The sequence below is a fragment of the Vidua macroura genome, chromosome 2 (genome assembly GCF_024509145.1).
Source record: "Vidua macroura isolate BioBank_ID:100142 chromosome 2, ASM2450914v1, whole genome shotgun sequence".
In the NCBI taxonomy this organism is placed as follows: domain Eukaryota; kingdom Metazoa; phylum Chordata; class Aves; order Passeriformes; family Viduidae; genus Vidua; species Vidua macroura.
This window is the reverse complement of record NC_071572.1, coordinates 15,140,040-15,164,524: the sequence shown is the minus strand read 5'-3', so window position 1 is coordinate 15,164,524 and position 24,485 is coordinate 15,140,040. Positions and strand designations below refer to the sequence as shown.

General features: G+C 41.5%; 2 protein-coding genes across 10 annotated transcripts in view; both read right to left on the bottom strand.

Moving 5' to 3' along the window:
- BCLAF3 (BCLAF1 and THRAP3 family member 3) overlaps window positions 1-2,070 on the bottom strand; it is a 33,805-nt gene extending 31,735 nt beyond the window's left edge. For 2 of the 6 annotated variants that reach the window (XM_053970869.1, XM_053970868.1), the window contains exon 1: window positions 1,558-1,700. The gene's annotated coding sequence lies outside the window, so the exon portion shown is untranslated. Of the gene's footprint in view, window positions 1-1,326; window positions 1,351-1,557; window positions 1,702-1,980 lie in introns of those variants that run through there. The other 4 variants (XM_053970866.1, XM_053970870.1, XM_053970865.1 and 1 more) reach the window with 4 other exon arrangements.
- A 9,343-nt stretch (window positions 2,071-11,413) lies between these two features.
- The window catches only part of MAP7D2 (MAP7 domain containing 2), an 81,465-nt gene continuing 68,393 nt past the window's right edge, over window positions 11,414-24,485 (bottom strand). For all 4 annotated transcript variants that reach the window (XM_053971337.1, XM_053971338.1, XM_053971339.1 and 1 more), the window contains 9 exons: window positions 21,202-21,434; window positions 20,692-20,818; window positions 18,604-18,808; window positions 18,383-18,487; window positions 17,151-17,204; window positions 16,432-16,510; window positions 15,556-15,742; window positions 13,585-13,864; window positions 11,414-13,027 (listed from right to left, as the gene is read on the bottom strand). In XM_053971337.1, coding sequence (XP_053827312.1) covers window positions 13,615-13,864; window positions 15,556-15,742; window positions 16,432-16,510; window positions 17,151-17,204; window positions 18,383-18,487; window positions 18,604-18,808; window positions 20,692-20,818; window positions 21,202-21,434 — 1,240 coding nt within the window. In that variant the 3' untranslated portion in view covers window positions 11,414-13,027; window positions 13,585-13,614. The remainder of the gene's footprint in view (window positions 13,028-13,584; window positions 13,865-15,555; window positions 15,743-16,431; window positions 16,511-17,150; window positions 17,205-18,382; window positions 18,488-18,603; window positions 18,809-20,691; window positions 20,819-21,201; window positions 21,435-24,485) is intronic.

Here is a 24,485-nt window from a genome sequence, read left to right as displayed (position 1 = left end):
TAACAATTTTCTGCCTACTGAACGCTCTCCAAAACACACAAACCATGATGGAAACCTCTGCTGTTTCACCTTGGTGTCACAAAACTACCAGAAAACCAAAACAAGACCCTTCTTTATTCAGAATCAGTGGTGCTGCAGAGCAGCATTGCCAGGAGGCTGGGAAGTCCAGGCTGCCTTCCCCAGTCACACCACAGAAATGCATCTTTGCTGGAAGACTCAGGCATGTTTCCTTCCTTCCCTGCAGACAGCAAGCACCTGCTGCCACCCAAGAGGAAAAGCAAACCCAGCTGTGTGCAGCCACATCCCTCACCAGCTTGCCTGCAACACCAACCTAGCCTATGCTCCTGACAGGTGAACACCCACAAGCCAAGACTGCACTAAAATCAAGCCCATCTTGTCCCAGCACAGGCACATGGAGAGTTGGTTTGATGACTCTTACAAAAGCAGTGGCAGAAATACCAGTTCTTTTGCTGAAGGCAGATGTGGAGGAGTGCATGGACACTCAAGATAGACAGTGGTTTATCAGGATAACGGGGTGTGTCACTAAAGGAAGTTAATTAATTTCAGTTCACCTTATCAACACTGATATTAAAAAGAAAGAAAAAAAATTGAAAAAATTAAAAAAAAAAATCTTCAAAGGGAAATAGTCATCTGTGTTCTCTGCCCAGACCTATGTCAGGCTGCCACAACACTACATCCTTCACCAAAGATTCTTCCATGCCTTTTGCATATTTCTTCCCCTCCCTTCCTGGCACCCTCTTCTCTGTTCTTCCTCCAGCCATCCACACCCAGCAAGACTTTCACAGAAGATTCACTTTTCCTTGAGGTCCACAAACACACAAAGTAAGTAGATAATTAAAATCTCCCAGCAATTTGAGCAGCCTTTGTTTTAAACCCTTATAACTCAGGAATCTAAACTATATTTATAAGGACTTGAGGCATTTAAGAATGGCAGTAGAAATTAGGTGTTGCTGTCCTAGGTGGCGTTGAGCCAAGTGAGGAGACTGCTATCACCAACTCCATACCAGACATTACCGCCCACTCAGATGCGTACGAAAAAACTGTGCATAATCAACTAAATTACTTAAAGAAGTCTCAAAAAACCTCAGATTTGTTCAAATTGGCACCAATTTATCTTGCTTTGGCTTGACTCAATGTGGAAAATACATTAAGCTAAACCAAAGACATACCGAAACTGAGCTATGACTGTTACACAAAATCCGTACCGTTCTAAGTTTTTATAAAGACTTTAACTGGTGTGGTTCTGCGTGTGACAACATATAAATTACTGGAAACAGGGACTGTTGGTATTTATGCATTGCTCACCTCTAAGGTGTCCTTACAGTAACAGTGAGCAGCGACCTCAGCTCTGCGGTGCTGCTGGCCCAGAGAGCTCACAGCAACACGGCTGTTCTGGAACAGTCACGACTCGGGGGCACGGCCGACAGCCCCGCGGCGACTTGGGTGCGTGCCCCTGCCCCGTGCTTTGTTCCTGGCCCTCCCAAACCTCTGACGGCCCCCGCGCACCGCACCACGGCACACACGCTCTGTACATACATGCACACACGCGGGGCGAGGCGCGTCCGGCTGCCGCTGCTCCGGGCTACCCCGCCGTCAGCAGACCCGGGATGGTGCAGCACAGTCCCCGCGAGCTCCCATCCCCGCAGCTCCGTTGCCACCGGCCAGCAGCGCCCGGGCCAGAGCGGGGAGCGAGGGCGGCAACTACCACTCACCTCCCCCGCGCCGAGCCGGGCCGGACAGGGCCGGGCCGGGCCAACCGCCGGCTCTCGGTGGGCGCGGCCGAGGGCGAAGGAACCTCGAGCACCCCGGCCCGCTCCTTCCCGGCGCGCAGGCGGCGCTGACGGGGACAATGACCGCGGCAGCCCCGGCTACCCCTGCCCGCGGCACCGCCCCCGCCCCCCGGCCGGGCCTTACCAGGCCCCGCCGCGGCCGTGGTGCCACCACCGGCCCAGCACTCACCGCCTGCGGCGCCGCTCCCGCCGCTCCTCCGGCCGCCGCTGCTCCGCCCCGAGCAGGTGCCCGGCGAGCCGGCGGGGCGGGTCCCGGCGGCCGCGCCGGCCGCGGCTGCTCCGCACGGGCGCGGCGGAGAGAAAGGGCGGGCGGGGGGCGGCCCGGAAGGGGAGGGGCGGCGGGGCCGGGCGGGGGCGGCTCCGGCACCGCCCACCGGCCGCCCCTCTGGCACCGGGGCCCCTTACCCGGAGCCCCGCTGTGCTGCTCGGGATGGGCGCTGGGCAGCTGGGTCCCGGCAGCTGGGTCCCGGCCGCGGGAGCGCAGAGGACGGGGTGCGCTGGCCCTTTCCGGGCATTGAATTCTGAGCAGCCCCTCGCCTGGAATGCCCTGTGGGAAGCAGAGCCCTTGAGTGACACGGGCAGCCAGGAGGGTCAGCCGTGTCCTGGGGCACGTCAGGGACAGTATCGCCAGCGGGAGAGGGAGGATCTGAACTGCTCTGCTCTGCACAGGGGCGGCCTCACCTCGAGTGCTGGGGGTAGTTTTGGGCACCACAGCATTAGAAAGATATAAAGCCATTAGAGAGTGTCCAGAGGAGGCCTACGAAGATATCAAAGGGTCTGTCTAGAAGAGAAACTATTTAAGAAGTGACTGTGGTTACTTGGCTTGTTCAGCCTGAAGGAGACCTCGTTGTGGTCTACAATTTCCTCGTGAGGGGAAGTGGAGGGGCAGGCATTGATCTTCACTCTGTGGTGACCAGTGGCAGGACCTGAGGAAATGGCCTGAAGTTGTGTCAGGAGAGGTTTAGGTTGGGTATCAGGAAAAGGTTCTTCACCCCGAGGGTGGCTGGGCACTGGAATAGGCTCCCCAGGGAAGTGGTCACAGCACCAAGCCTGACAGAGTTCAAGAAGCATGTGGACGGAGTTCAAGAAGCCCAGGCACATGGTGTGGTTGTTGGGGCTGGCCTGTGCAGGGCTAAGAGTTAGATTCAATTCTTTTGGGTCCCTTCCAGCTCAGAATATTCTGTGGTTCTGGGACCCTTCTCACTGCCCCTTGGCCCCAAGGAGGAGCTGGCAGCTCCTGTGCAGGGCCAGTGATGGCCAGAGTGGGGCAGGCTCCAAGGACCTGGGTTTCCTGGGCAGGCATCACTGGTCTTGGCTGCACTGTAGCAGGTCAGAGAGGAAAGTCTGGACCAAAGCCTCCCTGAGGCCAGACAGGCCCTGCAGCTGCACCACTGTGGTGCTGCCCCCAGCCCGCAGGTAAGGCAGCCGTGGCTCCCTTGTCCCAGGCTGCTGCTGCTGCGACGGTTGAGGCACCTTGCAAGGTGTCAGGTAGTGCTCTCCAAGACTTTTTGCAAGTTCCTGGAGTTCCCATCAGAACATGCACTACAGGATGGCAGCACTCTCCTTGCCTGGGATTGGATCAGTCCCAGTGGTGTGAAGGCTCTTTAGGCTGCAGGGATGCATTAATTCCCTCGATTGCCAGTCCTGATAGCCAGCAGGCCCAACAGGTTTTGTGTCAGTTTTTCCTTCAGGAGCTATAAACAACAGAATGACACAGTGAACATACTGTAACCCTTTCAAAACAAAATATCTCCTTCTGTCTGAAAACCACTCAGAAATAAGTTTATAGATCACACAAAACCAAGGAGACACTGATGCTATCTCGATTGCATTGGCATCCAAGGCTGTTGGTCAAGGATCTTGAATACTACACTGGTGTATTGCCAGATCAACTCATTAATATAAATTTGATTCAGCACAGATGCAGGCACACAATTTTGTTTTAGACCAAGTATGGTTTTGATGTTGATTTTGTATTTTTACAGTAGCTAAAGGAAGATGGGTGATACCTGATACAGTATCATTACAACTGCAAAGGTAGGCGATATCTGATCTGGTGTAAAGCTTACCAAGTTAACCTTGTCAACATTTTTTTAAACAATTTAATTTAAGCCAAAAAAAGAACCAGACTCATCACTCTGTGTTACACAGTCTTGACATTTTTGATCCAGCTGAGAGCCATAGTGTTGCATTTACTCTGTCATCAAGCCATGGCCTAAATTGGGTGAAGTTATATTCCCTGAATAGAGAGTGGAGAGGAAGGGTTGCTTACTCTTGGCCCCCCTCAAAGGGATGGTCTCAGTTTCCTTATGTTCTGACAACCGTGTGAGCTGCCAACTTTGACTGTCCTTTGGACTTTTAGCTGCTGACATCTTCCTGTCCTCCTGTAGAAGAATTCCTTGTGGAACAAGGACATGCTATCCTTGATGCTATTCCTTTGCAGGAACTGGACAACCCTGGCCTGCAGATTACAGAGTTACTTTAGTTACTTTAAAGTATTTAGGACATCCTTGAAAAGACAATAAGCTTTGTACAAACACAATAGTCAATGCTGGATGCTGCGTAGTATATGAAAACTGTCACGTACTATAACCTGATCAGATGCTTGTAGTATAACAGCCAATCAATAAGTGACTTGTATATGTAATTATATTACATTAACCAATGAAGGTTAAGTAGCTATTGTATTATGTAAGGCAATAAAGGTATAAAACATAAAAAAATTAGACAATAAAGGAGAGGATGACATCTAGCCATATTGGTTTGAGTGTCATTACTCCAGCCGGCTCTCTATGGGACCCTCTTCATCCTCCACTGATCTTTCAGCAATGCATTATCTTCAATTTTCTGTCTTCTCAAGCCTGGGGGCTGTAGGTGGGACTGAGTGATCTCTTGTCACAGCTATCAATCCATTTGCTGTCTTTGCCAGCAGGATCCTGCTTGGTTCTCTGTGGACTCAAACACAAGGAATCTCATATGATTTCTGTATAAAAGAATTTCCTGCATTCACCAAAACACTTTGAAATTCCCATATAAAATTATAAGATTATTTTTAAATTTAGCTGTAGCATTTTCCCAATTAAAATGGACTGCAGAAGATTTTCTGACCCATAGGGCACAGAATTACAGTGACAAGCTGCACCAAACAACACTTGCTTCCTCTTTGCTTTGCTGGAATTTTTGTTAATAGAAGTTCAGAATGAGAACTGGCTCCATGAGCTTTAGATGGAGAAAGTGAGACTGAAGCAGAGAGATGACATTGATCTGCACTTTGCCAAAAAACCTGGTACAGCCTGGGTGGCTCCGCCAGGTAAGGTGCAGTCCCAGTTTTGCATATATGCCAATATGTGGGATAATCACTGTATAGGCATCATCAAGATTATATTTCATTATCAAGATTCATAAAGTCGAACTAACAGTAGAAAAGATTTGGGTTTATTCCCTGCTTCAGCTGGTGCAATGGTTTGCCTGACCTCTGCATGTGGGGGGCTACCTCTGCACTGAGACTTAAAACTAAGCAGATTTGAAACTAAAACTGAGCTCTCAGTTCAGTCAGACAACCTCTGTGTGTATAGGGTAAAATTCTACACGTCATAAATTACCAAATTTCATTATCAACCTATTTACTTGATGTTGCCATAGATGGTCTTGATCCAGCTTATATGTATGGATAGCAGGATGGAAACTATCCTGATGGATAGTAAGCACACAAGGATCTCTGTGGTTAGGACCATGTAGTCTAAGTAAAAAACAACTTACACATACTTTACAAGTTAAATTAATATTTAAATCAATGTCTATTAGTAGCTCCACAGCATCATTATTCTCCACCTCTAAATTGGGAAGGCTATTCTATTACACAAGACTTGGCAATTACTGCTTATTAAGACTAATTATTTTAATCTATTTCCATGTTTTATTTCTAATTAAGTATCATTAGAATAGAGAATCACTTTCCTATTCCTTTAATGCTTAATTTAGTAAACATTCCCTTTGGAAAGAGCACAACTGTGGTTTGCATGCTAAATACTTGGAAATGATGAATGGAAGTTACCTAAAATTCAAAAGCAGGAACTAGTCCTTGACAACAGACAGATCTTATGGATCTGTTCTTTCAAGGAGGCATTTCATTTTCCACATAAAATGTTACTCTAGACACTGACCTTTGCTGAACCATATTATGCGAATTTAAAAAAAAAAAAAATCTCCTTGATCGCTAGCAAGGTCAGGCACAGAAGCAGGCAGAGAAAAAGGAAAGTGCTCCTAGGCTGTGCTGGGGAGCATCACCTGGACTTTCCTGCAATGCCAGGGCTGACCACCACAGCAGCTGCTGCTGAAAACCTGCTCTCTGCTGAGGTGCACCAGATAAATGACATTAAAATCTTGTTGTGGAGTGGTTTGGCTTGGTTGTCATGCACAATTCATTTTGGGGTCTGCAGACAGAGCCTGTAGATGGTGGTAGTTAAAAGGGAAGAAGCATCTTGGAACATGAGAGAGGGTCTGGTGTAGTCAACACCCACAAGATGATTTTGATCCACCGCCAAGAACTACTGTCCAAGGTTAAATCATGGTTTTACCAAGCAACCTCTCATAATACCTAAAGGGAAATGTTTTCTTTTGTACTTCTTTATCTTGTTATGCCTCCTTATTAGGTTTGCATGGCTTCATTAACTTGGATCGCTGCTTTTGAAGGAGTTTGACATTCACGCTTTCTTCTTCTGCCTCTCATCCATCCCTACCTCTTAGTGCAATCAGGACTTTTTTATTAAAATGCTTTCACCAAACCACGAAGTGTGTCTCCTGTTATGAAATGAGAGTGAGCTGCCTAATTCTTTGCAGGCATGTTGGTCATTTGCTTCTTCTAATGGTAGTAATAAAAAAATATTTCTACCATTCAGTGAAACATAATTAGCTAAACCTCCAAGTCCCCAGCACAGGAGCATCAGCTTTCTCTTCATTTATAAAAAAATTAGACACTGGGGTTTAAGTGAATTCCTGAGGTTATTTGTCAAAGGAACTTCAACCTTATGCAGACAAGACAAGAATATGTTCCAGAATGAAGCAATAACCCCCAAATTCAGTCATAAGAATTTTCTTTAACAGTTTTCTGTGGAACTGTGACACTTTTTCCAGTCTAGGCTCAAAGCAACAGATAACGACTCCCTCCTTCATTGAGGAAATACATCCTACATTTTTTAGCCTTGAATTTTAAGGAAAGCTGGAAAGTAATTGTTTAATTAAAACCTGAAGGAATGTGAGAGGATGACTAACTGCATGACTTGGCTCTGATAGCATCACCGAACTACTCTTCAAAGAGAGCCTCCAGCAAGCCTGGGCTTTCATGACGTAACAAAGCCAGTGTTTTATTTATAAGGTTATCGTGGCTTTCCTGTAACAACACATGAAAATGTGCCGTTGCTGCTGGGCATACAGCCCGTGTGAATTTGGGAGGGTGTTGGCAAAATACCAGTGAAAACAATCTCAGTGTATGAACTAATACCAATGTGTGACATAAATGCAGTAAGAGGATTTTAAAAACAAAGGCTTTGAGCTTATCATCCAAGAGGCCAAAGCAGATGAATTTGAGGAGGAAGGCAGACGTGCAAAAAGGCAGCAATTCTTTGCTTGTGCAAGAGCCAGGTCTTGGAAAGATGACAGAAGAAGAAGAAATTGCAGTAAAATAGCAGGATGAAAGTCTGACTGAGGAGAGAGAAAATCTCAAAATGTCCAGCTTGAGACAACATTGTGGGCATGACTGATACTGATTTGCCTTAGGAATTTTATTAGTAATTATGTGATAATAAGTATGTGTGAAGTGTCTTAGCATTCTTCAGTGACTGTGACCTTCACCCATTCATCAGCTCATTTATTTGCTAAATCCACCAGCAGTTTCATTTGCTACAGGATACCTGCCCTAAAGCCCAGCACTGGTCCAAGAACATTGGCATAAATTAACCTGGTAAAATTGTAGGTTAGAAATACAAATTTTGATTGCCAGAAAGGAAGAACTTCTGACCCAGTCTTCAGCTGGGGAAGTTTTAGCCATGTCTGACCAGGACTGTACCTGTTGCCCATGCAAGCAGGGCTTCAGTGCTGTCCCTGACATACTACTGCACACAATCAGTCTTTGAAAGACTCCTTGGACTTCTGTTTCTCTACCAGCTGTGGTGTGGGCAGTCTTTTAGTCCAGGAGCTAATAGAACAAACCCATTTCAGCAGGCAATGGCCAGAATTTGTATTGGTTTGAATTTCTGTATTTCAACTGAAAAGAGGTTTAAGAAAAAAAAAAAAAAAAAGAGTGAAAATTATTCCTGATTGAGATTTCACACCAGGAAAATTAGAAGTTACTCCATAGAATTTAGTGGTATAAACCCCCACAGCTTAGCATATTTAAGGTGCTAAAAATGGTATTTCATACAATGCTGCCATCTGTATTTTAAAAGAGGTTACTCTGAAAAGGGATGTGTGTACATGTTAATATGGCATTACAGGTATTGCCCCACTCCTGCTTACTGTGCTACTTACTGAATTTGGTGAGAAAGGCTATTATTTCTAGAAAAAAAAACCATAAGATACTGACAGAGTAATTTCCCAGATTCTGAACATCTCTTACACACATTAATTTTTTTCTTCAGTTATGCAATTTTATCCTTGGGTCCATTATTGTACTATGTCAATCACTTACAATTGCAGTGGACTTCAAGTTATTCTTGTGGGCACAGCAAGATCTAAAGTGATATGCAAAGCTGCTCGTTTAAGCCATTTATGTAACTATTTTAAAAACTTATTCTTAGAGAAAGGACTTCCTAGAGCATGCAGTTCATTGCTTACTGCTCCTCCTATTCCTTGGATCTCTCCTGCATCATAGTAGGTTTTTCTCTGGAAATTATTGAGGCTTTATTACAGCAAGGATACACATCTATTTTCATAAAGCTCCCAAGTGAACATGGCACGCTATCTTCCAAAGCCTCTGTTTTGATCCTGAAAATTGCAGGCCTCAGGTAATCATCAAATCTACTAGATTAAAAACATTACTAAGTTCAGTCTTGGATCATCAAAATGCTGTAAAACATATAGAATCTGCAGAGCAAACAAGGCTACTGGGAAGAAAACAAGTATCTAAAATTCTGGTGATCAAGAAACATTTTCTTATACTTTAGGTAATCGTTTTAAAAGTTTAAATATAATTCCTCTTCGTTTCTGCCTGCAGTTTTAAGGACTTTTCCACTTCACATTTTTCAACAGACACATTAAATTGGAGTGTACAGCATCACCTACTCTTCAGCTGTAGGACATCATAAGGATATGATAAATGATAGGATAAAAAAGTGGGGGAGAAATGAACATTCTGACTCACCGTGTTCTGGTCTGGCATTATTGCACTAACAGCAATAACAAAAATGCACCTGAATATTTAAAGTTTTCTGTTATTTTTAAGTGTATGTATTCTGGAGAGATTGAATTTAAATCTTGCTTTCTTGAAGATTAAAAATAAAAATCCAGACAAAATTGCATTCAGTCATAATATACAATATATTTTCCAGATTTTATCATAGTGGCTCAGCAGTAATAATACACTTTTCAGAATTTAATATTGATACTGAAAATCAATATCCCCAATGCCAGATAACTGACATCGGCCCTTTAGGTCTCTTTGTACACCCATAAACAGTGGCAGCATAGGTGAACCACCGCTCTTCATGCTGGTTTTGGAGGCAACCAACAGCCTGAACAACATTATCCTGAAATGAAAGCAAATGAAGAGACTTTTTTTTCAGTTTCCACCTTCTTCCTCCCTGAATAGGGAAGGAGAAGAGAGAAGTAAGGCAGAAGTCCCACAGGTCACTAAATCAGGAAAAGGAGCAGCATATTACCACTGATTCATTTGTGCTGCTTACAGGACAGTCTCCCTGTGATGCAGGACACAGCCCAGACTCAGAGAAAACAAGATACAAACTTCGGAGTCTAGATTTCAGCTCTTGAATATTGAACTACCTACAATTTAATACAGTTTAAATCTTAATGGGAAGGATGTCTCCTTCTAGGGTTTCCAGGCTGCTGTGCAGCACTGAAGCCCAGTTTTCCTGGGATCTCGGGCTTCTCCAAACAGTGTGATCAATGCTGAAAGCCACTGTGCCACCTTGGGCAGTAGAAGAGCTGCAGTGCCACACTGACAATGCCTGGAACAGGAGTGGGGTGGTGGCAGGCACACCTGAGCTGTAGATGCTGTCAAGCTAGGACTGAGGTGGGGTGGGAAGCAGGGAAATGTGCTGCTCTCTTTATGCCAGAGGGAAGATCCCCACCCTGCCAGCCAGAGTAGCAATCTGTGCTATTTCTGCAGCTTTCTGCACATATCTCATTTGTACAATTAAAGGAGAGAGGATGATGCCCCCTGCTTCTAGCTGTTCATCACCAGATGAAAATACAGCCTGGGGGTCCAGATCCACCCCTCACTGATGCAATTTTATTTTGAAATTAACTCCCTGGGGAGACAAGAGGTCTGCTCAGAGCCTTCACTGTGGTCCAAGGCAAGCTCTGGGTGCCATTTCCCTGGGCAATACCATGTAAAGTGCTGAAGCTAATCAGAAAGCTACTCTGACGTCCAGTTACCTCACAGGTGTTATCTATTAAAACCTTACTAATAGTTACATAAAATAACAGCAGAAAAGCTCTATCAAGGACTTGTGTGAATCACTAGTGGTCCTTCGCTGCAGTTGCAAGACCACTGACAAATTCAAAGTAAAGCTCATTGCACAGTCTTGATTCACAGCAGCAAACACTGGCATGGTGCTGCTATGAAGAAGTTACATCAGCAAAAGCAAAAAGAAGCAATTTAACCTCTCAGCTGAGAGAACCTCTTCCAGATATTCAGCCAGATTTGAAAAGTTACATTTGAAAGCAAATAGAAAGGTAAATACGCAATTTCTTCACAAATACTCATCTTGTTTCCTTCAATCTTAGTAAATAATCGAGTGGACAAATAACATGAATGTTTCGGGAGTCAATACAAATAAAATGAACCGTCACCATGGAAAGTATTAATATACTTAATCATAAAATCAGATTGTCTCATTTGCAATTTTGACTGAAGTGATGGTTTAAAAAATATATTAAAAAAATCTCCTCAGCATTTCACTAGAGAATTATCAGCAGCTCCAGGCTGGTCGCTTTCCAAGCAGGAGTGCATGCACACAGCTTGAAGAGAAGTTCAGCATTTATGTCATGGGTACTCTTACAGAACAGCTCTTGCACACTAAACAGAACAGTGTCTACTTACCACAGCTCTCAAGTTTTCTTTTGCTTATTTTCTTTGCCAGAGAGCAGAGGCTGCAAACTGGCCCTATATGTCACCAGTCCTCTGGATGCCACCATATGGTGCCTCACCTTAAAGCTCTTCAGCCACCAGCCTGCACTTGGCAGGACCTCAGAAAGCAAATGAATATGTGGCAATGGGAACAATGGTGAAATATTCTGAGATTTTGACAACCACTCCTTCATTCAGTATTATACCCTCCTTCAGAAAATACCTCAGAACAAATAAACATACATGCATTTTTAAATCAGTCATACTGTTGTGGGAATAAAAAGTGCTAAGAAACAAGTCAGATTCATAAATGAAAATGTATTTCACCTTTATACATGCTATACAGGTCATGCAAATACAGAAATCTACAGGTTATACAATGACACCATAATAAAATATAATATGACATTTGCCAAACACAGTGTATTACAGCAAAACAAACTGTTTCTGTTTAGTATTTAGGAAATAGATGAAGGACTAATTTGGAAGACACAGTACCATGCTACAGCTTACTGCACAGTCAAAAGAAAGTATTTCTTTGAAGTACACTAACATAAATAGAGCTGGGTTGTTGTAGGTATGATTTCTTTAGGCATTGCACATCATGTCACTGGTTACTTTCCCACTGCTGACTTTTAAGAACACAAGAATGGTGCTACAACTGAGGTCAATCTAATGCTGTGAACTCTTACACATGGAAAAAAAAAAAAAAGGAAAAAAAGCCAAACACCCCCTCCCCCCTCAAGTTTTCACACCTTCTGTGTTAGTGTCCAAAGAGATTTGTATTTATAATTTATTCTTTTAAGAGACTGGACAAAATGCCTTCAAAGCAGCACCTGATCTAGCATAAAGGTTCACCAACAGAAATAAAGTTAACACTGTACAGCACATGACGTCCTGACCTTGTACATTTTGACGTGGACTGTTCCATACAGATGTTTACAGAACATTAAGGGCGCCCAGTGCTCCTGGCATGCATTCTGGCCTTTGTGTTTCTGACACTCACATATTGTTTTTCTGCTGACCAAATCCCATTTTGTTGTGCCTACATGAAGACAAAATACTTCTCTGTGTGACAGAAAGCCTGCTGGTATCAATCAAGTGTCTGCATATTCAAAGGTTAATGTGTCACCCTCCTGACCGCTCACTCAGATCTACCACAGCTATACTACACATATATTAAGGGGTTATACTTGGCATTTGGCCTACTTTGCTTACAAGTGTTACACAAATATGATTTCAAACACAGTTGATAGTTGCTCCCAGACTAATTAATATTAACTGGTAAGTGCCACTAGTGACTAGAAGTGTCAACATAATCATAAAGGGATAGTTCCCATATTCCACAGTCAATAAGAAGGCTCTTTTGATTCCAGCAGCTGAGGTTTTTCAAGCCTCTTCAGCTACAGCTTTCAATTACACACCTCATGAAAGTTGCCAATAACTCCTTATTAAAGACAAAAAAAGATAGGCACCAAACTAAAGTACAGTATATTATTTTGTTTCAATGCACTGTGGGCAAACCCCATCATTATTTACAAGAAAAAGATGTCTAAATGCATGTATGATCAAGCTTAGGAAATAATTATTTTAAAATAAAATGCACAGGTAAAAATCACAGTGAAGTGTTGAGATGAATTTTAAATTAAAGAAGAAATAAGTGCTTTATTAGCAGCTAAAGCTCAAATTCTAATGCACGCTCTGTCTTCCCTGAAACATCAAGGCTCTAGATCATTGGTTTCTACCAAAAGCAGCCAGTTATTCAACATATTCCCTGGGAAGACAAGTTATATTCAGCTCTGATTATTTGAAATCCAGTGTTCAAGGACTGCAGAAGCTTTTTCAAGTGACAAGCTCATATTTTACTGCCAGTAGCATCACAGGGATATATATCCTCCAGAAACTGTTACCTCTGTCAATTAAAAAGAGAGAGAAGAATATCAAGTCAGCTACACAAGTTAGATGACCTCAGTTTTACAATTTAGAGAATATACTCTTCCAAAAAACCTGACTATGGCTTTGTACTTTGAAACTGTCACTGAAACCTACTATGGGTTTTTACTATGCTGGCTTTTCAGGGTATGTGATTCTACACTGCAAGTTCTACAGCAGCAGAGAAAAGAGTAAGCAGCAATAACTACCATGGCCTAGACTGGCCCCACTTTTAACTCTTTTCTTCATGCAAATAGGCTCCAAATATATACAGGAAAGGTATTGTATTAATGAAGAAATTCTGGGTGCCTAAAGGAAATGTTTCCATTTACCAGATACTCGTTGCTATGATACAGTCAGTTTGCATATGATGCCAATTTACAGGCAGCTGCAAATCTCAAAGATTATGTTGAATTTAAATACCTAGGAGAACAGCTTTCTTTCTCTCCCCACACTGCCATGTACTGCTGCAATATTCTGGGAAGCTAGCAAGTAATCACAGCAATTTATCATAAGATGTTTATCGCAGTACTGTACCTGTATCTGTTCTGCTGAAAAGCAAGGCTGTCAACAGATAGAATTAAGTGTATTTTCTTGTCCTGGGCTGTTAAATCCCTCAATCAAGTTTTTGTTACAGTCATCTAGGCTAAGGGTATCACTGGACATCTTGGAGTAGGTAGCTTGGCCTGTGAAATCCAAGAGGTCTTCAAGAGCCTTGGCATTACTTGTCCCATTTTGGTCCAAAGAAACACCTGGCATGAGTTCATTCATGGGTGAATATTCAGGGATAGAGATAAGTTCTTCTTTTGAAACCGGGCTATACGAAAGATAAAGGAAGAAAGACACAGAATAAGAGGTCTATAACTTTTCATTAAGCAAGAGTCAAGTTAAACCTCTGACTGTTCAGAAACTACTACTCATCTTAAGGCAGCTGCAGCAAGCTTTTACCTAGAGAATGTCCTAATCCAAAGAAAAGAAAGATACTGCCCTGCTCAGGATAGAAGGTCAAACCTAACCTAGCCCTTAATGATTACGGTTTGTGGTAGCTGTGTAACATGAGCATTCATCTCCTAAACCCACCTGTCTGATAGTTTACTGAACTGAGTTTAAGGATCATTATTTCAGTCCCTGCACCATTCCTTTACCTAAATGTTTATTGCATCTTTCACATTACTGTCCTGATCCTGCAAACACTTAAAGCACATACATTCCAAAACTTAAATAAGAAGTTATTTCTTAAAACTTTATTATATACTTCAGACATAGAAATCCCATAATTAAACTTAAGAAATGCTGCAACGAGCTGCTTTACTGAGACTAGCAAGGCTAGTGCATTTCACTTGGAGAAGGCAGAGGAAAGCTTTCACAGACATTTCTTAAACAATGATGTGGTGGTGGATGCTTTGAGGGCAAAATTATCGTGCATGAAGTCCTACACACAAAATGTAAGGGGTGTCCAATGCCACAAATAAGAAACTGGGTTTAAGAGGGATCAAAGAACATAATCCACCAGTGAGACTGTACTGTACAGACTGCTTCCAGGTGAGGTCCTAGGCACAAAGAGCTGGTAAAAAACAACAAAAAAAGAGTTGGATAAACACATGGGCAACATGTTAACCAGTGGCCACTTAAAAGGCCAAGGCAAACTTGTGCCCTCAGTATCCCTAAGGCTACACTTCAGTGACCTTGGATTGCAGGAAGTGGTAGGCTCATGTGCTCTCTGTCACTCGTTTTTCTTACTGATACTCTCTGAGACCAAATAATGGGGTACACAATCTTCTGGTTGGTCCCAGCAGCGCATTTCCTATATATTTATGCTTATTTACTGGAAATACCGAGACAGTATAAGAGGTTCAACTGGCTTACTGATTAAGAAAGAACAGTATTAAAATTCCATGTTTAAAATTCAGATCTAGCTTTGACTTAGCAGACTTAAATTAACTGCCCATATATATATCTATATATATGTAAATAAAAAAACTTAAATTAAAATTTAAAATCCTTCTTTTCTGCACATCCTTCCATCAAAATGTGAGAATATTTAAAACCACAAAGTTATTTACTGATTTCCATACATTTCTACTCGTTAAGTACTTAAAATTCTAAATCCATTATTTTCTTTATTCTTTTTGTATGGAGGCAGAAATGCTCATGAATTGCAGCTATGCAGCCAAATTAAAAAATAGTGACATCAGAACAGTATCTACAGTAGCTGCTTTCGCAAATCTGTCTGAAAGGTTTGGGCAAACTTGCATGGAATCCATAAGTAAGGACTGTGGAAGGATTTCAGAGTTCCCTCCCCCACATACGTGAGAGTGAGATGAGGTTTTGTGGCTCTTGTGTCAAACACCCAGGAGCATCCTGGTGGGAGCAGAACACACCCAGTGCACACCCAGCTGCCACTGTGGGGGGATGTGAGAAGGAAAGTAGTAAAGTATTAACAAACAAAACCCAAAATCCTGTGTCTCACATGAATTCCACAACCCTATAGGTAGATCCAGTCTGTACCTCACATCCATGGACTGAACCTCATCTGTTGAATCTTCCATGCTGTTAGATTTCCCATCAACAGCTTCCAGCTGAATAAGTCCTGAAACTGACTTCAGTCCATTAGCAACTACATCTTGGGAAGGGATTACAGAAGCAGCACTTTCTAAGCTTGTATTTTTCAGGCAGGTTGCCAGTCCATTGATCTCTATAAAAGAAAGTTAGGAATTATGACAGTAGAAACTTTATTATTTAAATAGTTTTAAGTTCTAGATTGAGTAGAAAGGAAGACTGACAGTGCAGTAGACTAAGTTTAATCCATGACTCATCATACTGTACTCTCATTCCTCTATTCCACTCCAAAACTTCTTTATGCTGCATCTTTTAAATTTGAGGAAACAGGAAGAGAATGTTCTTTTATGTCATGTATTAAAAACCTTAGCCTGGGTAAAGTAAACAAAATATAGATAATGTCAGATATATTTTATTTAATAATCCTTTAAATACATATGGGGCTTTTTATGAAGTCAAATTAAATGTAAGATTTAGAGTCATACTATAAAAGGCTTGGTTGTGTGCATAGCTTTTCTACCTACAAAATTTGAAGGTAGGTTGCAGCAATCAAACCAAAAACCCACATTGGCAGACTAAAACTTTTTATTTACAAAAAATGCTATATCAGGTACTAAAATTGAGGAGAAACTTTATTCTGCTTTTGCTTAAGTGGCAAAGCAAAGCTGTCTCAGTTTCTAACACTTGTCACTGATGCAAATACAGCTGTTCTTTCTGTGATGAAAGCAAAGAACTTCTGATAATACACAGTGCTCTGCCTCAGATCAAAAAAATCTGAAGAGATTCAACCATGAAAATAGGTCAGAAAAATATGGCAATTTTTACCTGGCTGGTTGAGAACAAGGGCCTTTGGTTGCTTTTCCACATTCAAAGTTGATGGGATCTCCAGTTTTGGCTCTTCCTTCTGAAATCAAGTAATGACTCAGCTGTATTAGAGGGAGGACTTTAATCTTCATGGAACTGATTGGACTCAAAACTTGTGGGACTGCCCAGGGCCACTGAGTGACAACAACCATCAACAGCAAGACAGGACTTATTTTTCCTTTTTAATTAGGCATAGCATTTTTTTTTTAAATTAAAAAAAGAAAACATTCTCTGAAAGTAACTGAACAAACAGTTTCCTTAGTAAAATAGAAATGAAAACTTGTCACTTCTTGGCTGGACACAACTGCCTTCTTTTCAATCCCACATTCCTGACAAGGGTAACAAAGAGAGCTCAGTAACTAATTCACTGGCTGGTACAAAGCAGGAAGACACATCAACAGCAGCAAACATTACAGCTCCAGCATGCAGGAATGGGCTGTTGGCCCTTGCTAGGTAGTGAGGGGAACAATTATCCTACCTGCAAAGGCTGCATAAAAGCTGTGTCTCTGTAGCAGTGGCTGTGACACAGCAACAGTCATTCTCAGTTTGAAATGCATCTAAAATTTGGGTCTAGAGTGTACCTAAGTATACTTACTAACACGGTACTACCCTAGAATTTAATTTCCACATATGATAATAAAACAAAATAAAAAAATCTGCACCCACATACAGTTTTGTACCTTTATTTCTGGGGTTTCACTCTTCCTTGTTCTCTTCATTATTTCATCTATTCTCTATAAATGAAAATAAATTTCAGGATGAGATGGCAGAGAGAATAAGTACCACAAGAGACAGAGGAAAAAAGACAAAGAAACTTTTCTTTACTGTCATGACATCCTCTCTGCCTGTCTTGGAAAAGGGAGAACAAATAAGAAAAATAAAGAAAATTAAAGATAGAAAACATCTTGCAGCTGGCTTTAACCTATCAGTCCTTACAGAACATGACTTTCTCAGCAGATGCACTTTAGAAACAAGCATTTTAATACCATGTGTTTCAGCTATGAGTTATGCTCAGTTCTGGAATAAGATATTTGTTTAAAACCAACAGTGGTTACTTTAATCTAGTTTCTTTTCCAACTATTTCCAAACAGTTCCTTTAAAAATAGTTAGCCTTTTAGGAATAGAAGAGCAAAATGAAATATCTGAAGTTATCCTTGCTAGAAATGTGTAAGGCATTATTCTAAAATACTTTTGTTTTCCTACTTTCTTCATTAAAAAGGAAATGCTCTTTGAGATGCAAAACACTTTGGTTTGATATTCTAATCTACAACTGCAACATGCCTCCAGTTCAGTGGTGAACAGTTTAAAATATATTGGAATAACATATATGGATAGATGACCCTTTGTAACCAGACAGGGGTTCTGCAGCTGTTCTCTTTCCTGCCACACAGCTGTAAACAAAGCTACTTTATGCAGCTTCAGCCATTTCCATGTGCAGCAGTAGCCAGACAATCCTGTTCCTCTGCATAACGCAACCAGAGACAGTCAGGTGGGGGAAAAGCTGTTTATTAATCACAAACTTTCTCAATTAATGACACAGAGCTTTTGGTGAGTAAGTTTTAAACAAAGTCACTCATGTTTCTCAGTAGTTAGTGATGTCCTGGGTTGGACAGCAATTGACATTTGCCTTAGCATGCCATTCCTTGTTTGTCTCAGGCATTTAACTTTTCAGGTAGAGGCTGGCTCTGTGTTTGCTCAGTGCCTAGGAGAAAGTAATTTGCCTCAGGCAATTCCACTCTGTTACAAATGTTGATGTCCATGTTCCCCTAACAAGCAAGTAACAAATACTATGTTTGCCATAACCATTCACCTCTAATCCCTCCAGATTATGTTGTTAGATACTACTGGGTGCTTCCTGGGTTATGTATTTAAACAAGAAATGAAATAATTATCCTGAGATGCAAATACTCACCTTCTTCCGCTCCAGCCTTTCTTGCTCAATTTGCTGCATGATTTGTTCCCTTTCAAGACGAAGCTGTTCAGCTGCCTCACGGGCTTTGATTTCTGCTTCTTCCCTCTAATCAAAATGTGTAAAATATGTTAGGGCCATTATTTATTTCAGGCAGACTACCAAGTATTAAGAAGTATTCTTTTACATGTATAAAAATTTCACATTTCTGTTTGAGATGATACCTGTTTCTCAAGTTTGGCTTGGAGCTCTTTTTCTTGCTTTTCTTTTAGCATTTGTTCTTCCTCAGCTCTTCTTCTGGCTTCCTCTTCTGCCTTTTTTCTAGCTGCCTCTTCTTCACGTTTTCTTTCCTCCTCCTTCTTACGAGCTTCTTCTTCCAGACGCAGTCTTTCTTCTTCTGCCTTTCTTTTCTGCTCTTCTCTTTCAAGCCTGCAAAAAATGTAACAGGAGGTTTAAAAGGCTTCATCTTTGTTTAGCATGAATCCTATTGAACGTACCTCAGTAGCTGGTAACACATACATCAGCACATATTTTCACGAAAGATGCCAGGATACAGTGAAGACATTGCGCACATGCTCGGAATTCAGGTTGCTATCAAGCTTTTACTCCAATCTTATTTTAAATGCCTAAAATATTTCATAGAAGTTATAATTTCCATTGAAAAAAAACATGTGTGATCAAAGAAAACATTCCTGTTCTAATTTCAATTAGAGTGTCAATAATAAAATTAAGTTTCAAGAACAAAGACAACCCTCTTCCCATGTACTTGATACCCAGGATGCTGGTGTCTATAAACAAGCAAGTTCTTTTATCCTTTGCTTCATCTGAAGATAAACAGATAAGATGAGTAGCAGCAAATTCCACAAAACACAGTGGAATACTGGAAGGAGTGGGTCTAAAGTCCACCTGTGTTGTTCCCTGGCCCACTGAGGGACAACATGCTCCTTAAGAATTGTTTTTTGAGTGATCATTCTTATCATTCTATCAGGGCCAAAATGGCAGGAGCTGGACATTCCACTCCCACCCTTAATCAAGGGTTTAAAGAAACTGAAAGAGTTAAAAGTGTAACTAGATTTAGTTAGGGGGGATAGAAACAATTAAGAGTATAGCAAGAAGAGTAGAAATAATAAGGGATAGTTAATTATTAGCAGATAAAGTAGTTATGGCTAGAGTGATACATCATCTGCCTGTCTTTACTATCTTTAAAGTAGCAGGATGGGATATAAATTTAATTGTGAGAAAGAAGAGGGCTGTAGCCTGCACCTGGGCCCCAAAACCTGAGCTATAGCCAAGGGGTCCAAAACCTGCCAACAAGGCATAAGTAAAAGGTCACTTTGACCTCAGAAGACCACGACCTATTTCAAAACTCACTGACCCATTTGAAGTGAAAGATTATGTAAGCGTGAAGGAACCTTGGACTCGTTATAATACAACATTTTAATATGAAACAGGGTGGGTGGGGTTAGGTAATGAATATGTATTAGGCATTTTGGGAATTATATGACTAGGCCTTTTAGATAAATAGAGAGCAGGAGCCTGTGATTCTTTGCACATGTCTCTGGGACATGACTCCCCATGTGTCTGGCGCTGTCGATAAACACACCCCTTTCTAACTTTAACTAGCGGGAAAGTTCTGTTCCGCACTTCAACCCCATCCACCGTGTCTGTAGTAAGAAAACCCAAAGCTGAATCTAGACATGCAGAATTAGTGATTTACTATGAGGGGGTTGAAGGAAGTGCATGATTTGCTGACACTTGCAACCAGCATCCCATGTGGAGAACCACCAAAAGCCTGTTCCCAGAACAAAGCCACAGCTTCACTGCTCAGACAACAACCTTCATTCTGCCCACACTCAGCCCTCAATGCTTGCAGCAGAGTTGGGCAGGAAGATGAACTTCAGGTTAATTATGAATGATTCAAGCTTTGTCATTTAATGCATATTCTGCTGCTGCAAGACCGTTTCTGCTACGCAATCTAGCTCATTTAAAGACACCTAAAATATTTTTTACAATGTAAAATACCTCAGGTATGTCCAGACTGCAGTGTGCAGTACACTTCAGCAAGGACATGCCTGAAGTATTTGGAAAAGTAATAGTTTATTCAGGGTTCTTGAAGAGGCCAAATTATTATTTTTTAACTTCACTAATCACAGAGACTGCAAAAGACACTAATGGAATATGAGTCTGAAATGAAAGAAATTAACAAATACATATAAGCTCCAGTTTGATTCCAAAAGTACCACAGTTTCAAGCATCTTCAGTGATACGGGTTAAATTATTAGGTTATAACTTTCACAAAGCAACAGAGAGACCTTTCTCGTTCTTCTCTTTCCTGTTTCTCCTTTTCCTCTTGTTCTTTTTGCAGGCGGGCCTGTCGTCTTTTTTCAGCTAGAATTTTTGCAGCTTCTTCTGCATCACTTGTTCCTGCTGTGATCTTCCCTAGGAGAAGATAACCAAGGGTGGAAAGTCAGGCAGGGAACAAAGAGAGTGCTCAGCATTCCCAGGTTCATACAGAGGCTGAAATGGGCCTGGTTCAGAGTGGCAAGACACCTTTTTAAAAGCACATTTTAGCATTTTCAGCAGAAAGAGGATGGAATAGATAAGGGCATCCCTGGATGTCAGCATTTTCACATCTTCATTAACAATTGGTATATTTGGCTTTTGGTATATTGGTGAAAACTAATTCACAGGTTCTAGCATGTATCTTTACACATTCTCATAAGCCTGTGACTGAGCAGCTTCATGAAAAGAACAGCTCACCACCATTTAAAAGTCTCATGGACCCATCATACCCTGCACTAGCATCTTGCAGTAAGGCTCACCTTCATTGTTCTCAGCCTTTCCAGCAGAAGGCACATGCTTCTCAGGAGCCACCTGGCCCACGTCATCAGTGCGTGCTCCTGGGGACTTCAGGTGACTGACATTTTCTTTCTCCTTGTCTGCTTTCTTTTTAGGTGTTTCCTGGCTGATATTGGAAGCGGCACGATGCTTCACAGGAGAAGCTGGATATTGTTTGGTATTTTTAGGAGACTGAGGATAAGTCTTTGCAGCTGTCCTGATGAGGAAAAACAAAAATCAAACAAGGCCAGATGTTACACAGCTTGGAATCAAACTCCATCTTCACATTTCTCATTCTTTCTTGTCTCTGTCTACAGAGAAGTATCAGCTGTTTTGCACAATACTGAAAAGAACCACCTGGATGCAATCAGAACTTAAAAATGCATGGAACTGACATGGAAGTGTACATGATTACAGAAAATTCTCATTAAAATAAACCAATAACACTGGCTAAGGTCTAGGTGAGAGATAGGAAATTGTGGACTGCCTAAACCAATGATTTTAGTAATAACCATTCCAAAAGAATTCTGCCAACTTTACTGTTTCTGCAGTCCTTCTCAACATCTAAACCAAAGCTATGGCTGCTCTCTGTTTGTAGAAATCATAATGAGCTACAGTGTGCTGCTTTCATCTGAATACCACCTTGCCAACCATGGTCTTTTTCTAATTGTACCTGATTTTCCAAAAAAGCACAAATAGCAGTATATACAAAGGTAAGGCTGTGTACTACTGAAAGAGACAGAACTGATCAAACCATTATATTGTCAGCAACACTGTTTGAGTTAGTGCTTTTTTCAGCAACAACACAACAGACTCTAGACTCCAAACTCAGCCCCTGCAGCTTTTCACAAACTGCACTTGTGGCAATGGCAATGCACAGCAGCAATGCAGCCCATTGCTCATCTGGCTGTTGCACACTTCAGGTGAAGTGATAACCCTGAAGTCAGTTCTGGTAAAGTGGAATACCTGATATTCATTGAACATAGGTGCACATAAAGAGAACAGATTCCTAGGAAATACAAAACTACACATGAATGCTATTCATTATTTATGTAACTCCAGTAACTAGCACTTGTAACGTTAAGAAAGGCTGGGATGTGTGACTAAGTAGTATAAGAATAAAGAGATTACAATCTTAAAATAATGATTTATGTGAGTCTCATTAGAATAAATTATCTTACATTAAAGTGAACATTACACATGTATTTCTAACCTTCTTCCTGGATATGTAATTATGATATAAATGTATTATCCCTTATCACTTTTTTCATCTACACTATATAGAGTTTCATATACCATAACATGCTTTCTGGACTATGCACTCATTCTGGCAGACCACAAGCATAAAAAACATGAACAGCTGAAAATTAATGGACAGGAGTGGCAGGTTTTGTATAGATCTAACTATAGCATTGTGTGTCAGAGACTATTATAACTAGAACAGCATTTGCAATACAGAGCAGACAAAAACAAGACATCTTTCAACTCCTCCCCAAACTCATGAATTCTGTAGAAAAAAGGGTTCTTTTCTAGCATATTAGACTGCATTTGAAAGAGGCTGAGACATTAGATTACAAGGAGCTCACTCACAGCTGCCTGGTTTGTGGGGAGGAAAACACTGTAGAGTATTGCACCATCCCTACTTTCTTACTCCCACTGAAGAGCCATCACAGAGCCCAAAAACCCTCAGGCTGCAGGAACAGTAGCACCCATCTAAATTTGAAGTTCAACTCAGGTACCGCCTGCCTGCAGGCCCAGGAGCTCCCTGTCAGCTCAGGTCCTCGCCCTTGGTCCTTGGCTGAGCTCAGCTGTAGGTAAGCCTGTTCTTCTTGGCTTCCTAACATGCTGATCCTGACATGATGTCCTGGCTTGTCCTTGGACTTGCCTCAGTAAGGATTTTGTTGGCTGTCATTGGGCCCCTGGTTGACCCTGGTTGGTTCTCTTGCCTGCCATGGGATAGGGTGCTGTGGGCAAGGTCCCTGTCCTTTTCTGTCCTACTGCCACCCACAACTCCTGCTGTTCCATGACAGAAGCAGGCTTTGGAAGAGGTGAACAGGCAAGTCTGATTCCAGTTCTTGAAAAAAACAGCAATGGGAGAAGCCAGTGAGTTTGGTTGTGTTGACCAAATCTGGCTTTAGCATTGCCTTTAGATTCCTCTTTAGGATACAGATGCATTTCCAGGTCCTTCTGACAGCAAAGGCAGATTTCAAGGCCCTACCTACAGTTATACATCTCACATGTGCCTCATCACTGCAGTCATTTCCAACTGCATTTCATAAATACAAAATTGGTAAATAGAAAGCATTTTTCTCATGTTTTTCTGCAGCACAGAGGGTGCTTCTTGCTAATTAGACACTTCTTCAAAGCAGAGTTCCCTTCTTGCTGTCTTTGGTTCATATTTCCAACTTCATTGCACGTTCCTTGCAATGCTTTTGATTTAACTTGTTGTGACAGAAGGAGCAAAACAGGTTAATAACTAAGGCTGAGTCATTCTCAGAATTAGTACAGAAGTAATTGTTCTCTAATAAAGACATGACAATCAAAGAGGTCGGTAGGAAGCAGTCTAGTCATGAGTGCCACATATCTTGTGCTGCATAGGCATTAGAGCAGACTGGTTGTACAACTCAGCTGGTGGATTAGAAACATGTGCTGAATGTATTATTTAGCTACTGCATCTTTGAACTTTTAGACCTACAGTATTTTTTTTTTAACGAATGTGCTACAGGCTCTTAGACCAGAACAACAAGAAAATAGTAGCGTTTCAGATAAAGTAGCTAAAAGTGAGAAAAATAGAAGACTGATTACTGAAAGGATGAGAATAATGCAGTGTGTGCAAACCTGAGAAAGTCCATCAGGAATAAAAATATTTTTTCAGAATTTTTATATTATTTACTGGATGCCAGTAGAAAGTATTAAATTAACATTGTTTTCCTGCTTATATTTAAAACATACTTTCAACGTAGCATCTTTAACATTCCTTGACACAGGCAGAATTGTTACTGGAAAAAACACTCCTTCAAAATAGTATTTAAGTTATGCTGTTTTACACCAAGAAGAGCCAAACTTGATTGAGAAGGCAGAAAGATGGAATTATTAAGAAAAAAAAAAATGTATAAGCCTGTTTAGGTTTAAACCATGAGAAGAAAGTGGGAAACACAGAATTACACCTGATAAGGATCAGAGTATTAAGATGACAAATCACTAAAGTGCAAGAAGTGGCAGCCTGTCAGTTGTCAGACAGCTTACTCATTCTCAGTAACTGGATTTT